Source organism: Solanum dulcamara, chromosome 6, assembly GCF_947179165.1.
Source record: "Solanum dulcamara chromosome 6, daSolDulc1.2, whole genome shotgun sequence".
In the NCBI taxonomy this organism is placed as follows: Eukaryota; Viridiplantae; Streptophyta; class Magnoliopsida; order Solanales; family Solanaceae; genus Solanum; species Solanum dulcamara.
In genome coordinates, this window is record NC_077242.1 from 45691800 (window position 1) to 45708271 (window position 16472).

General features: G+C 40.9%; 1 protein-coding gene across 2 annotated transcripts in view; it reads right to left on the bottom strand.

The window, feature by feature from the left end:
* LOC129891112 (calcium-transporting ATPase 3, endoplasmic reticulum-type) overlaps positions 1 to 16472 on the bottom strand; it is a 104233-nt gene that overhangs the window by 31565 nt on the left and 56196 nt on the right. For both annotated transcript variants that reach the window (XM_055966370.1, XM_055966369.1), the window contains exons 19-22: positions 15737 to 15933; positions 9180 to 9291; positions 305 to 403; positions 75 to 220 (exon numbers count right to left, since the gene is read on the bottom strand). In XM_055966370.1, coding sequence (XP_055822345.1) covers positions 75 to 220; positions 305 to 403; positions 9180 to 9291; positions 15737 to 15933 — 554 coding nt within the window. The remainder of the gene's footprint in view (positions 1 to 74; positions 221 to 304; positions 404 to 9179; positions 9292 to 15736; positions 15934 to 16472) is intronic.

The following is a 16472-nucleotide window of genomic DNA, read 5'->3' on the forward strand; positions in this document are numbered from 1 at the left end:
AGTCAATAAGTTTTATAGACATAAACTAAATAATTTAAGAGGGATCCAGTAACAATAAGAAGCAAAGATATTACCTGGATAAAATTGTCATTCGTTGTAATGCCACTGATTTCTGCAATGCCGGGAGTTCTTCAAACTCAGAGGCAGTATAAGAAAACCCAGTAAAATCTCCCAAGTGATCAAAGGCACCAATTTTTTGGCACAAAGATTCTGCGGTTGTCTAAAATTATGTAGAAATTAAATTGGGTCCAGACCAGATAATTGCAGACTGAGATATTCATTATCACAGGACTATTCATTTTACCTTGTTATCCCCAGTAACAACGATTACACGTATGCCCGCATTCATACATGAAAGGATGGCATTCCTTACTTCATCCCTTGGTGGATCAAGCATCCCAACCTTTAATTACGCAAATATAAGAGTAGGTACATAATCATATGGTCAATATTAAAATGAGAACCACTTAAGTGGATAACATTTAAGTTATTCCATGGACAAGTAAACTATGGGAACAACTTATTTTCCATCAAAGAACTGACTTATATCTGGTCGTGGGAGGTTCGGAGCAACCACTTAGATGTATTAAAAATCATATGCATTATGGTAGGGACATGCATGCACAGTATGAAAAGGCTTCTTGGATGTAAATCTACAGCATCAATGTTTCAGCTGCTAAATATCATCCAAAAAGAGTAATAATAGAAGTACCATGTGTCTATTTCGAATGACTAGGGTTCAACTATATGAATCATCTGCATCAATTCTATTATATTAAGGTGAACTTGTTATCTTCAAAAGTTTGGGTGAGAGTGCTTTTGAATGACCAAAAACAAAGTTTGAAGAAGGACAAAATGGAATGTATTAGTAGTGGCAGAGCATCCACAAATAAGACTAAGCTTCCTAATCTCCGAGTATCTGAAAGAGCTAGTCCTTCAATGATGTTTATTTCCCTGTGAGAGTTAATGCAAGAAAACCTATTTCCTACATAATAGAAGAAAGTTTGCTTCCTTGTCAATCACTACTCCTTATTTCAAAGCATACGCATCAAGCAATACCAAAGAAGTAGACTGCCAAATGATCCTTTTCCTTCCCATATCCAGATTTATGAGATTATACTGGGTTTGTTGTTGTTGTTGTTGTTGTTGTTATCCAGATTTATATTGCAACCTTGAACAACCCTACTAATAAATAACCTGGACAAAAACATAAAACCTGACTAGAGATAAAACAACTCCAGGTGCATGCTCTTAAAGATGCCTTTGAGACACACAGACCTTCACACTATATGTAACAAAGCGTAGGCATTTTGCCTCACTTAGGTGGCACTTTGATGTAGGCACCGAAGTACAAAGACATGTGCCTCAAAACTCACTATAATCATCTCACACCTCCTCAGTGAGACATTTGTCCATCTGCTATTCACAAGTCCAAATCATCTCAGTCCCCCTTCTATCATCTTGTCCATCAAGTAGGTCACTCCCACCTTGTCTCGGATATCCTCATTCCTAATCTTATTGCTCCTAATATGTCCACAAATCCATCTCAGCATCCTTATTTTCCCAATATGCACCTTCTGAATATAGGAGTTCTTGACTAGCCAAGAGTCCACCATATACACCATAACCGGTCTAAACACCACTCTCAACTTACCTTTATATTTTGGTGGTACCTTTTTATCACACAAGACTTTGAAAGCGATTCTCAGTTTCATCCGCGTCATACCAATACGATGTGTGACATCATCGTCAATCTCCCATTTCCTTGGATCAAAGATCCAAGATACCCAAAACTCTCTCTTGGGAACAATGTGTGATCAAGTCTCACTTATGCGCTTGCCTCATGCATTACATCATTGAATTTGCAATCCAAATACTATGTTTTGGTTCCGCTCAACTTGAACTCTTTAGAGTCTACAGTTTGCCTCCACACGTCCAACCTAGCGTTAACTCCGTCATAAGTCTCATCAATCAATATTACGTCATTAGCAAATAACATACATCATGGTACCTGTAACAGGGGGTGATTTTTTTTCTCAAAGTCGCCCTCGCTTGGGCAGTCGGCGTTGCACCCAACTTCAGCCTCACAACACTCTCTCACGTTTGACACTTAGTATAATTTCGTGACAAACACAAACAAAACAACACGTAGCGTTATAGGCAATTGCCCAACCTTTATTAATCTCTCATTCAGATTTTACAAAGGACCTCACGTATTTGGAAAGGCTCACAAAATCTTGCTACTTGCCTTAGCCAACTATGCCTATATATATACAAGCTGCCACGGGCAGTTTACAGCACTACAAGGGGAGGGACGTGCATGGTCATGTGCCAGCATTACATGGGATCATGGGAAAACATGCTAGGAGACGTGCCCTTAATTTTCGGACTCATGGGCGAAGTCTTCAGAAAACTATCAACAGTCGCATGTGCCTCGTGCGTGACTCCTCAGCATGTGTAGTGTGCATGCCTCGCTCACATGCCTCGCCTTATGCCTTTGCGCCAATCACCATGCCTACACCATGACAACGCCTTGCTATGTCCATTTGCCTTGGCCTCGCCAATGCCATGCCAACGCTTGTCATGTCCCTCTGCCTTGGCCTCAGCACGCTCATGCCAACACGCATGTCTGCCGATGCCAACCTCATTGCCTGCACGCATGCCCGCCCGGTGCCATGCATCTGTCCACCTGACGCCATGCGCTTGTCTCGCGCATGTCTGCTTGGTGCCATGCGCCTGTCTCGCGCATGCCCACCTGATGCCATGAGCCTATCTCGCGCATACCATTCGCCAAGCTGCCTGCCATCACCCAAGCACCTTGACTTAGCTGCACACCATGCCATCGACATACAACCCCGCACATTGCTTGCCACAGCCGCATAGGCCCATGCCAAAGGGCAATGTACAAGCCCTTGACACTGCCCTCGCCCACCATATGCCTAAGTCCGAACTTGGGGATCTAACAAACCACCACCACCAGTTGAACTCGACGTCCTCGTCGAGGTTGATTTCAGGTAGTCCTCTAATTGCTTGTTGAACTGCCATAATTGCGCCTCTTTCATTAGTGCTTTCTGCAGATCACCACCTTGAGGTATGACGATTCTCCCCCCCTTGAAATGGAGTAGATTGTCCTCGATCCAGTACCTCCGCACTGTCCCTTCTTTGACTTAACTCATTAACTTAACATATAATGAATCATTGGCAGCACATAGTCTAATTTTATCAACAAAATCAGACTCCAATCAAGAAATTGAATGCAAAGCAGCAAATACCTCTTTTCTAATCAAGGCATCGGCAACTTGGTTGTATCTTCCTGGCTTATGCTCCTACATGAAGTCATACTCTGCCAAGAACTCTTGCCAATGGGCCTGCTTGGGACTCAATTTTCGTTGTGTTTTGAAGTATGCATTTGCAACATTGTCCGTCCTCACCACGAACTTTGTTCCCAGCAGATACACACGCCACGTCTACAGGCAATGCACCACAGCGACCATGTCCTTCTCGTGAGTAGAGTATCGTTGTTCTGCTTCATTCAACTTTCTACTTTCAGAGGCCACGGGGGGACCTTCTTGCACCAACACGCCTCCCACAGCCTTGTCCGAAGCGTTTGTATGAACTTCGAACGACAATTCAAAATCTGGCAGCCTTAGTATGGGTTCTGAAGCAATGGCCTCCTTCAACACTTTGAACGCACTATCACATTTTTTAGACCACGCCCATACTACATCCTTCTTCAACAAATCTGTCAAGGAAACACAGCCTTCTTTGAATATCCAACAATGAATTTGCGGTAGTAGTTTGCTAAACCAAGGAAAGACCTTAAGTCCTTCACACTCCTTGGCGCCTGCCAATGCATAATAGCTTGCACCTTCTTTGGGTCCATCCGCACTTGATTCTGACTCACCAAGTGCCCAAGAAATTTGATTTCTTGTTGAGCACACTTCTCCATTTTTACATAGAGTTGGTACTCCCGCAATCGAAACAATACCTTTCTCAAATGGCCAATGTGTTCATCCAGCGAGCAACTATAAATAACAATGTTGTCTAAGTACACTACTACAAACTCATCAAGGTACTCAAATAAGACATTGTTCATTGAATTGCAGAAAGTAGTCGGGGCATTGGTTAGCCCACACGGCATGACAAGAAACTCGTATGAGGCATATCTAGTGACACAAGTTGTCTAAGACTCATACCCCTCCGCTATCCGAACCTGTCAGTAACTAGACCTAAGATCCAGCTTTGTGAACCAGCTCGCCTTGCACAACCTGTCCATAAGATCCTGCACCAACGGAACAAGGTATTTTTTCTTCACTGTTACCTTGTTCAACGCCCGGTAATCCACGCACATCCTCATCGTCCCATCCTGCTTTCTTTGGAATAAAGCAGGAGCACCATAGGGAGCCTTTGATGGCTGAATCAGAGCTGCATCTAACAATTCATTCAATTGTTTTCGCAACTCAGCCAACTCCTTGGGAGCCATCCAATAAGGAGCTTGTGCTGGAGCAACTGAACTCGGCAGCAACTCGATCTTATGGTCAATGTCCCTTCTAGGTGGCAATGTCTTAAAGGGGTTCTGGAGGCATCACATCTTTGAACTCCCCTAAAACATGTGCCACACACTCAGGCACATCGATCTTCAAATCAGGTTTTACTTCCACCAAAGCAGCAAGGAAGGTATCCTCACCTTTCTTCCAGCCTTTCTCTACCGACATAACAGAAATGATAGGGCTCTTATACTTACCCAATTTCTCAGCCTCGCCATAAGGATGAACAGCTTTGATGAAGCCAGCCATCTTCTCTTGCATAACCATCACTCCGTCCAGGTGAGGCATAGGAACAAAACAGTTCCTTCGCAAGAAATCGATTTCGAGGATCATGTCAAAATCCCCCAATGGAATCACCATCAGACTATGTTTCCCCACCCAAGGTCCAGCACTGATCTTCACATCATACGCCATCCCTTCTATCAATTGGGCCACTTGATTCACAGTCTTCATGTAGTTCGGACTCTTCGTCAATCTTAGTCCAAACTTCGCAGCAAATTTCACATTAACAAAAGTGTGCATAGCTCCGATGTCAACCATTGATACCAACACTTTATCATCCACCTTCATTTCTATGTGCAGTAATGGAGAATGAGGGTTGTTAGAAGACTCCCCCACTGCATTTACTAATGAAATGTTATTATTCAAGAGCAAACCCAGTGGGTTCGCCAAGGCAACAACCACTCCACCTTCCTCATTCGTCTTTGCTCCTCCTGCAATCATCGCGTTCACCTGTTCACGATTCGGGCAGTTTCTGGCCAAATGACTTCCTCCACAAGTCCAGCAACCCTTAGCGTTTGCTGAATTTTTGTTTCTCGAACTTCCAGCATCCGCAACAACCTTCCCTTTGTCAACATTCTCTTTCCGCCCTTCCTTCTTTCAATCCCCCTTCTTTTCAGTCTTCTTCTTTGACTCAGAAGAAGTAGGATTTTCATAAGGAACACGAAGTGAGCAAAAATCGACCAACGAATCAGCCATCGCAATAGCACTAGGGAGGTCCTTCACGTTCTGCCTCCGTAGTTCATTTTGGGCCCATGCTTGCATTCCTGAAATGAAGTTGTGTAACTTGTCTTCATCAGACATGTTCTGAATATCCAGCATCAAAGAAGTGAATTCTTTGATATAGTCCCTTATGGAACCCATTTGCCTTAATCTCTTCAACCGATCTCTAGCAATCCATGACGCATTGCTAGGAAAAAATTGGTCCCTCATCTCCTTCAGTTTGGCCCAAGAATCAATCCTTGGCCATCCAGCACTCACGTCGTCCGCATCTCTTGTCCTCCACCAAAGTTTAGCATCACCCGTCAAATACATCATGGTGATGTTTAACTTGTCAGACTCCAAGATACGGGCAGTAGTGAAATACTACTCCATATCCCAAAGGAAATTCTCCAACTCCTTCGCCGATCTTGAACCTATAAAGGCCTTAGGTTCAGGAATTTTTACCTTGGAACGTTCTAATTTGTGGCCTCCGTTAGGACTAGTAGCCATCGCTCTCCTCAGAACCGTCACTTCCAAGTTTAAGGTTTCGTTAGCCTTTTTCAGATCCTCGATCTGAGCCAAAGTTTCACTACAGAATTCATCATACAACGCAGTTTTTATGGACATAATTTCACGAAACCGAGCAAGTTCTGTGTTTAACGCATGAATACGACTCACCATAGACGTCGCCTCATCGTCATTCTCATCCATTCCCATGAGTTTTTTCGGGCATCCACTCTATCCTTCGCGTTGCCTACGCCAGTCATCGAGTAACGTATGCTCTGATACCAGTTGTAACGGGGGTGATTTTTTTTCTCAAAGTCGCCCTCACTAGGCAGTCGGCGTCGCACCCAACTTCAGCCTCACAACACTCTCTCACGTTTGACACTTCGTATAATTTCATGACAAACACATACAAAACAACACGTAGCGTTATAGGAAATTGCCCAACCTTTATTAATCTCTAACTCAGATTTTACAAAGGACCTCACGTATTTGGAAAGGCTCACAAACTCTTGCTACTTGCCTTAGCCAACTATGCCTATATATATACAAGCTGCCACGGGCAGTTTACATAACTATAAGGTGAGGGACGTGCATGGTCATGTGTCAACATTACATGGGATCATGGGAAAACATGTTAGGAGACGTGCCCTTAATTTTCGGACTCATGGGCGAAGTCTTCAGAAAACTGCCAACGGTCGCATGTGCCTCGCGCATGCTTCAGCCTGATCCTCGCCTCATGCCTTTGCGCCAATGCCATACCATCACCGTGTCAACACCATGCCAACGCCTTGCCATGTCCATCTACCTTGGCCTCACCAATGCCATGCCAACGCTTGCCATGTCTTTCTGCCTTGGCCTCAGCACGCATATGCCAACACGCATGTCTGCCGATGCCAACCCCATTGCCTGCACGCATGCCCGCCCGGTGCCATGTGCCTATCACGCGCATGCCCGTCTGGTGCCATGTGCATGCCCACCTGGTGCCATGCGCTTGTCCGCCTGACGCCATGCGCTTGTCCGCCTGACGCCATGCGCCTGTCTCGCACATGTCTGTCTGGTGCAATGCGCCTGTCTCACGCATGCCGATGCCATGCGCCTGTCTCGCGCATACCTGCGCCTGGTGCCATGCCCCAGTCTCGCGCATGCCATTCGCCAAGCTGCCTGCCATCACCCAAGCGCCTTGACTTAGTTGCACACCATGCCATCGGCATGCAACCCCGCACATTGCTTGCCACAGCCGCATAGGCCCGTGTCAAGGGGCAATGTACAAGCCCTTGACACTGCCCTCGCCCACCATACGCCTAAGTCCGAACTTGGGGGTCTAACAGTACCTCACCTTGAATATATCGTCAATATATCCATCATCAAGGTAAATAGAAACGGGCCAAGTGTTGATCCTTGGTGCAAATCTACCTCAACTTAGAAGTGCTCTGAGCCTTCTCACACTGTCTTTACCTGAGTCTTGAATCCATCATACATGTCTTTCATCACCCTAATATAAGCCGCCAAAAAACCTCTTGCTTCAAGGCATCTCCATAGAACTTCCCTCGAGACTTTGTCATAGGCTTTTTCTAGGTCAATAAACATCATATTTAAGTCCATCTTCTTTTCCTTATACTTCTCTGCCAATCTCCTCAAAAGATGAATGACTTCTGTAGGTTATCACCCCGACATGAATCTGAATTGGTTATCGAAAATGGACACACCCTTCCTTACCCGTATCTTCACCACCCTTTCCCAAACTTTAATAGTATTGCTTAGCAGCTTGATACCCTTGTAATTGTTGCAATTTTGGATATCACCTTGTTCTTTTGTAATGGAATCATTGTACTCCACCTTTAATCTTTGGCCATTTTAGCCGTTTTAAACAATCCAGTCAACCACACAATGCCTTCCCTGCCTATACTCTCCCAAAACTCCACTAAAATATCATCTAATAGGTGGTTTTTACCATTTTCATCATATGAATAGTACCCTTAAATTCTCAACCTTAATACACCTACAATATCCAAAATCCTAACGTCTCTCTTAGTGCTCCAAATCACCCTACATAATGTCTCTGTCTTTTTCTTTGTTCAAAAGTTTATGAATGTATGCTTGTCATCTTCATCTAATGAGTGCCTCTTCCACTAGTACTTTACCTTCCTCGTCTTTGATGTACTTCACACTTGATCCTGGTCTAGAGCTTTCCTCTCTCGTGCCTTGGCGAGCCTGTACAACTTTGACCTTTGTCCCCTAGATTGACATACAAGGACTCAAAAGTTGTCGTTCTTGTCGCCATAACCGTCAACTTTGTCTTCTTTTTTCCCCCTTACCTTTCTTAATTCATCCGACTTTCCACCAACTTTGCATAAACACTCTTCTTTACTTCCACTTTGCCTTGAACTTCTCCATTCCACCATCAATCCTGTTGTTGACCACCAAAGTTACCCCTTGAAACCCCTACTACATCTAGTTGCTTCCCTAATGCATCTAGTCGTCCTATCACATGTTGTTCGCATCCCTATTAATCTCCCAAGCCCCCATCGACGTCAACCTCTCCCCTATCTCCCAAGCTTGGGTAGGGGTAAAGCCACCCGATTTGATCCTCGATTGGTCATACAATGTCTTCTTCTTCCCCTCCCTCAAAATATCCAAGTCCCATCACCAAGAGCTTATGTTGGGTAGTAAAATTCTCACTCAAGATAACCGTGCACTCCTTACAAAGGCCTTTATCATCCTTCATAAGGAGTAAGTAATCTATCTGAGTTTTGGCCACCGCATGGAGAAAGGTAACCAAGTGATTCTCCTTTATCAGAAATCACAAATTATCCATCACCAACTCATTCCAATAATAGGCGTTGGACAAAACTTGGTTGTAATTGGAAAAAAGGAAGTATTTGATGTTGAAAAATGAGTATTTGGTTGAAATCAAACACCTAAAATCGATTCTCCAAATTGCAAATTCTTCATTTCAAGTTTATAGTTGAAATAATGGACTAAAGTAATGAACATTTGCTTGAAAAAATCTCCAATTATCATTTTATTTGATTGATTCTTTTAAGTTAGTATTCCATAAATCATGCAAAAAAGTAAATAAACAAATCAAAAGAGTTGTAATACTTTTAACATACAAAAGTAAGGCATATAGAAGCGAGAGCATACCAACCCAATAAACGTAAGGTCATTTTCATGATCAAAGGAGAGCGATTGTTGACCCGTAGGCATTCTTTTCAAGGCTAGAGCTAAGCATCTAAGAGTTTCTTTTCCTGCAAAACTGGAAGGGAAAACAATTATGCATCACCTAAATATCCTTAAATATGAACTAATGCAGCATATTTTCAAATAGGTACAAAAACCCTTTGACACGTCTAAAAAGCTTAAAGGTAGAAATATGTACAACCATGCATCTAGAGGACCTACCAGATGGTAACACAACAAAAGCAACACAACAAGGCTATAAAAAAAAAATCTCAAGTTTCTCTGAAACATCGATATCACCATCTCTAATATGGATTGGCAGATTCCATCTCAACATATAATATCTGCAACAATCATAGCAATGGCAATACCGAAAGTAATAGAACCTATTGAACCTAATTAAGTCACATTTTTTCCTACACAACAATGTGAAGGAAATAGAGAAATCGATGAGGATGTAAAATACCGTAGGGAGGTGGATGAAATGGATGCTCACATCCTGTGTCCTATATGGTAAAAATGTATCAGCAAGACTTAAAGATAAGTTCTATAGAGTGGCTATTAGACCGACTATGTTATACGAGGTGGAGTTTTGGCCGGTCAATAACTTGCATGTAGACTCGCACATTCAGAAAATGAAGATAGCAAAATGAGGATACTTAGAAGGACATGTGCACATACTAGAAGACACAAGACTAGAATGAAGATATACTGGGCAAGTAGGGAAAAACAGTCATGGTGGAAAAACGTGGAAAGAGAGACTAAGATGGTTCTGCCATGTGCTGAGGAAGAGCACAGACGCCCTAGTGAGGACGTGCGAGAGATTGGTAGTGATAGGTTTGATAAGAGGTGGGGGTAAATCAAGGAAGAACTGGGAAATTAGACTAGACATGACACATCTTTAGCTCACCAAGGAATAACCCTAGAGAGGAGACCATGAAAGACGAGGATTAGGATAGACGATTAGTAGATAGTAGAGTGTTTTCTCTCTCCACAGTTGTGGAGCGGGGTTCTAGAGCATTTATAGGTTCCCTTACCAACATTGTCACAATTATGCTAGCATTATCTTATTTTTCAATTTTATTACTATTGTCGTTTCTTGTATTCTGCCTGTCATAAGTTTGTATTGCCAGTGCTTTCTTTTCTCCAACATTTTCATCGTAGCATTGACCCTTGTTTTCCTTTCAAACCATCTTTCGAAAACGATTTCCTTGAGTCAAGGGTCTTTTGGAAACAATCTCCCTTCTATCCCACAAAAGTATGGGTAAGCTAAGTTGTGTCGACTCTTTACTTTTGATGTTGCACTCGTGTCGGATTCTCCAAAAATACATTACTTTTGGAGAATTCGACACGTACCCATTGACATTTTTGAAGAGTCCGAGCAATGTAGGAGATAAGGCCTGCATACACCCACCCTCCCCAAACCCCACTTATGGGACTATACCGGGTATTTTGTTGTAACAATGAGAAGCTTGCAATCTCAGAGAAGCAGAATTCTGTTAGAACTTATACGAAGTAATTGAAGTAAAAAAACTAGAATACCCCTTAATCAAAGAAATACATGTAAAAGGTTGTTCAATGTCTACACTAAGTAATTACATATTATGAAATCTCGAAGCTCTTGTAACATGTTCTAAAAGAAGCTTAACAATTAACAAGGGCCATAAGGCTCAAATGATCTGTTTATTAGTTGGTGTCTTAGTAGAATTCTATTTAGATATCACTGCCATTTTAGCCAACTAATGTCGACATGAATAATCCACCAAACGCCTACTACCTAACACATGTAATAGATAACATAATCCACCAAGACTTAGGTAGTCTAAGTAGTCTAAAAGAATTCACTTAGAATTGCCTCCGTTTGGATTACAACTTTGGTGCGTTAGTATAAAATTCACATAGAAAGGAAAACATTCATTGGAGTAGAGAATATCTAACATTCCCCATCACAAGACAAAGAAAAATCACTACAAAAGATATGTCCTTCCATCTAAGATCTGTGCCTGCTAAAGTTATTAATTTACCCACCCAAGGCACCACACAAAGCAACCTAACATAATATTTAACTCCTAGATACCTCTCATATCCTATCCTCATAATATTTAACACTTGCAGAGAGGTAAACATATTTTTGAGGCGCTGGTGTGACGGCCAACTTGCACACACCTCAACTATTCCCTTAAGTAACCCGTACCTCTCACCTATATAAGTACCAAGTAATTCTATCCACCAAGGTTTAGGCATATGGGAAGAAATCACTTAGATATACCAACTATATGTTTGTGATGTTGATGGGATCAAGCCGGACTATCTTGGACAAGTGTTAACTTGATTCCAAGTGGTTTCAAGGCTTATATCAACCTTAGTAAATGTGAGATCATACTCGTTGGTGAAGTGGATAATATTGACATGCTTTCCCATGTCTTGTAGTGCAGGGTAGGGGCTCTCCCCACTACCTACCTAGGATTTCCTCTGCCGCGTCGAACAAGGATCTCATCATTTGGAATACGGTAATTCAGAGGGTAGAGAAGACATTGTAGGGTGGCAGAAAGATACTTATCTAAAAGAGGCAAGGAAGTGCTTATAAAGAGCACGTTATCGCGTATCCCTACATATTACATGTCCATATTCAACGCACCTTCCCAAGTTATAGGTAAGATGGAGGCTGCAAAGAGATTTTCTTTGTGATGCGGCGAACGGAGCAAAGAAGTTTCACTTAGTTCGATGGTAATATGTGACATCCCCTAAATGGTGGGGAGGACTTGGGGTTAAAAACTTGAAGACTTTCAATAAAGCTCTTTTGGGTAAAAGATTGTAGAGATTTGGGGTTAAGGGAGAAGCTTTATGGAGAGGGATGATAGTGGGAAAACATGTTGAAATGGAAGGGGGATAGAGAACAAAAGTGATCACTAAGCCTTTCGGGTGTGGTGTGTGAAGGAATATAATGAAGGGTGGGATGTTTTCAATGATAACATTACTTTTAGGGTTGAAAGGGGAGCAAAGTTGGGTTTTTTCATGGTAAAAGTGGTAAGTTGGTTTTTTCAGGGTAAAAGTGGTGTGGAATTTTGGTGCTTAAGGATAAATTCCCCGTATTGTATATGATTTCATGCCAAAGGGAATTATCAGTTCAGCAAGTTAGGAGGACACAAGGGGATGGAACTTTTTGAGATTTGAGGTTCAAGAGGAGTTTCCTGGACTAGGAGGTGACCGAGCATCAGAGATTGCTAAATTTACTCCAAAAGCAATGAGAGCAGTTGACAAACCCGAAGATTTGAGTAGACAGGAGTTAGGGAATAACAAAGTGTTTTCATTCAAGTCCTTCTATGAGAAGCTTCTGGTAAGGGTGGAGGATATTTTTCCATATGGTGAGGTATGGATACCTATGGTGTCGATAGAGGTGTGCTTCTTCACGTGGCTAGCTGCTGGAGAGGGTAAGTTTTACATCAAAGAACCTTGGGAAGCAAAAGGTTGTCTAAATGAGTTGGTGTTTCCTATGTAAGGAGACTGGCAAGTCGAACTATGGTTAGAGACCTTATGTGTCTTAAACTTATATTGAATGTGGTTAATATATATTTTGCAACATTTTCTGATTTTCTTTTTATAATCATCAATTAAATGGAGACATTTTCTCAATTTTTGTTATAGCTATTGCAGCCGCTGAACAACCATTGGACTAGCTATTGTTTCATAAATTTACCGTAATGGAATTTCAACTCGTATCAAACAATCAAATTTGTTGAATAATTTATATTAATCATCTAGATTCCAATATTGAGAAATCAATTTTAATTAATATGCTTACTACGTAAGGTATGATCTTGTTTGCAAAACACAAGAAATCAAAGTATTTTGGCCTCTCTCATATCTAATAAACCAATCCAGAAAGGGGTTGATTAGAAAATTATGATAATTCATTGATTCATTTGGTATATAAATATATAATTTGTTTCTAAGTTTACTAGATCGAAAAATTATAACATTCAAAAACATATAGACCCAATGTCACTTTCAGTAAAGATTTATGATATGTGTATAGGATGTACTCAATGTGTCTAAGCCTGCCCCACCAATGTATTAGAAATGATACCTTGGGACGGTTGTAAGGCTAAACAGAGGAGTGTGTTCGTTGTAAGCGATGTGAGGATGCGAATCATATTTTATTATATTGCAAATTAGCCATGAGGTTATGGGAGGGGATATGTTTACGTGGCTTGGCGTCACTCGGTAATGCCAAGATCAGTGAAGGAGTTGATGATTAGTTGGAAGAGTAGAGCTAGGTGAAAAAAGCACAAGGCATGGAATGTTACTCCTCTAGCTCTAATATGGATCATTTGGAAAGAGAGAAATAGGAAAGCTTTTGAAGGGCTGGAGGTGAACTTTGCTCAATTGAGGAGTATTTTTCGATCTCTTATTTTCTTTTGGTGCACCCATGTAGTTCTTGTTTGTATAGAGGATTGGGTGTCGTTTGGAGAGAACCATATTTTGTGGGTCTCCTTTTTGGCATATCTCTTATAGTATATGGACAAGTTGGCCTTGTTATATTATCAATGAAAACCTTACTTGATCAAAAAAAATTGTCCATATATATCAAGCCCCCAAGCTTTGGTCTAAGTGGTAAGAATGTTGTGTGTGATGTGAGATTACGCGCATCACGTGACAAAAGTATGGTATTTAAGTGGAGAAGGGTGAAGAGGTGGGCTCATTATCCACTGAGTTTTGAACAGTGCGCCACTGGACCTTGAAGATTTCTCGATTATCAAAAAGAATACCCTCCACAACTATCATACCTTTTTTAGATGAGTAAAATCCAAAACTTCACAAAGTATATGTAATAATAAAGGTTGTATGTGGCTGTTCACTCATGACGCATGCCTCACTCACTGCAACCTACGGAGAAGGAGAATGATGTTATGCAGCAGGTGCTTTATATGTGATAGCAAGGTGGAAAGCTCAATCACCTCTCTTTGCATTGCGCAATTGCCAACCAGATTTGGTCATTTTACTCCGGCTTATTCAGGATGATATTTCTCATGCCATACACAGTTAAAGAGTTAACTGCTGGGCTTACAAGGACATCAGAAAACCATTGAGGAAGATATGGAACATGGTGCCTGCTTGTGTCTGTACAGTAATATGGAAGGAAAAGAATGCCAGATGTTTCGAAGGGAAGGCAGATACTGTACAAAAACTGAAGGACAGATGTTTATGGCTGTTGGCTTTTTAATGTAATCTACAGGATGTAAAGGATGAAAATAGCATGCTAGCAGGAGTCCATCCTTTTTGTTTTTTGCAATGCGGAACCCATCGGCAACCCCTTAAAGTAGGCATCAACATTCACTTATACACCTCAGTAGGCCTTCATTTTAAACCCTTGTAGTAGGGTCTCATTGTGTCATTTTTGACACTTTTTTGACAATCAACTAAAATTACCCAAGTTTGTGTAATACACTAGCGGATGACATGGCATGATGACTAATTAAAAGAGGACATGTGGCATTTGAGAGTAAAGTAATAATTTAAAAAATAAATTATAAGGAAGAAAAAAAAAAAGAAAAAACTAATTTTCAACAAAAATAACCTATTTTCTACACCCCACCTCAACTTACCTCACCCCACCCCTTTTTTTTCCCGACATTCTCCCTTTGTTCTTCTTCCACTTTTTTTTTTGGTTTCATTAGATTTTATTTCTTTTTTCTTTTTTCTTTTTTCTTTTTCTTTTCCGCTTTAGATTTGGTTTGGAGGACTGTTTTACCGATAGTGATTTTCCAGCGAGGTTCCGACAAAAATGATATCTTTTATTTTTCTTTCAATTTTTTGTATTTTGGTCTTTCATGTTCTTATAAAGTTTTTCATTAGTGTGAGTTTTTTTTGTTTTGTATTTCCATGTTTTGTAAGGTTTTCCATTAAGATTTTTAGGGTGGAAGATGGAGTAAGTAGTAGGGATAAAAAGTGAAGAAGCAGAAGAATGCAAAGAAATTACCGGAAAAAAACACACTTCTCACGTGCTACGAATGGATGCAGCATACACAATTTGCCAAGTCAACAGGAAGTGTATTTTCTCTTCAAAAGCTGCCGTGCATTTCTTTTTTATAGGTATACTTGGGCATTCACTGACCATGTGAGGACTTTTTAGGAAAAAGATGTCCGGCCTACAAAAAGAACTAAAGACTATCTGATGAAAAGCTTTCTCGTGTCAAAACGACACAGTGGAGCACTATTTGAGGTGTTTAAAATGAAAAAGGTCTACTTGAGGTGTCTAAAGTGAAAGTTGGTGCCAACTTTAAGGGGCAGCCAATGGGTTCCGTCTTTTTGTAATGAAGGATCCCTAACAGATGTTATGCCTTGGACCATTTGAGTGTTAGGTTGCTCTATTTTTAATATAATTTTAACTTACCTATTCAAAAAAAGAAGAAGAAAATACAGGTTTCCAATCTGAACTATCTGGATTAAAATATCCCATTCACGCACGTGGAAGACTTGTAGAAAAAATACAACCATCACAAGAAAAGAACAGCCCTAACCTATTATATTTTGCTTCCAACTGAGCTCTAATATGTGCAGAAAGAGGGACCGTAGAACCATCATCATTACACAGTATATTGGTACATCTTGAAAGTATGCTTTCTGGAGCTCCTTTTGAGAACATTATCTCCATCTGCTTCCGGCTACAAAGCACACTCATCATTTTGCGATCACGTGAAAATTCCAATAAAGAAACCTGCAAGTTATGGAATAAGTAAAGATGAATATAATGACATGCATAGCAGTAAATCTGGTGTTTAAATTCTTTTTCTTTTTTTTTTGAGAAGGAAATGTTTTTCATTTGTCAAAGCATATAATCAAACAAATTAATAAAGCAACTTGATTTCCAGGAGAAGGAAATTGAAAAGTATTGATTCTAAACACTCTAAAATTAGCCTTTCATGGTTTCTTCAAGTGCAGATAAACAATGCAATCATCAGGACTGTAGAGCAGCAAGTGTTTGGAGCCAAGAGAAAGGGGAAAAGGGTGAGAAATTCAAGAAAATCTAAAGATAAATAGTTTATAGGACCCTGGCATGCTTCTATAAACAGCAAAGATCGCACAGTAGCCAAGCCCAAAAAGGGACAAGTTCTGTATTCATGTAACAGTTGCAATTCTTGCTTGGCAGAATTATGTTCAATACTGAACGAAGAGGGTGTTTCTTTTTTAAAATAACTAATAAGCTAGTAAAAGCTAAAAGTCATAAGTTGGGAATACCCAACTTTTAGCTTTTAG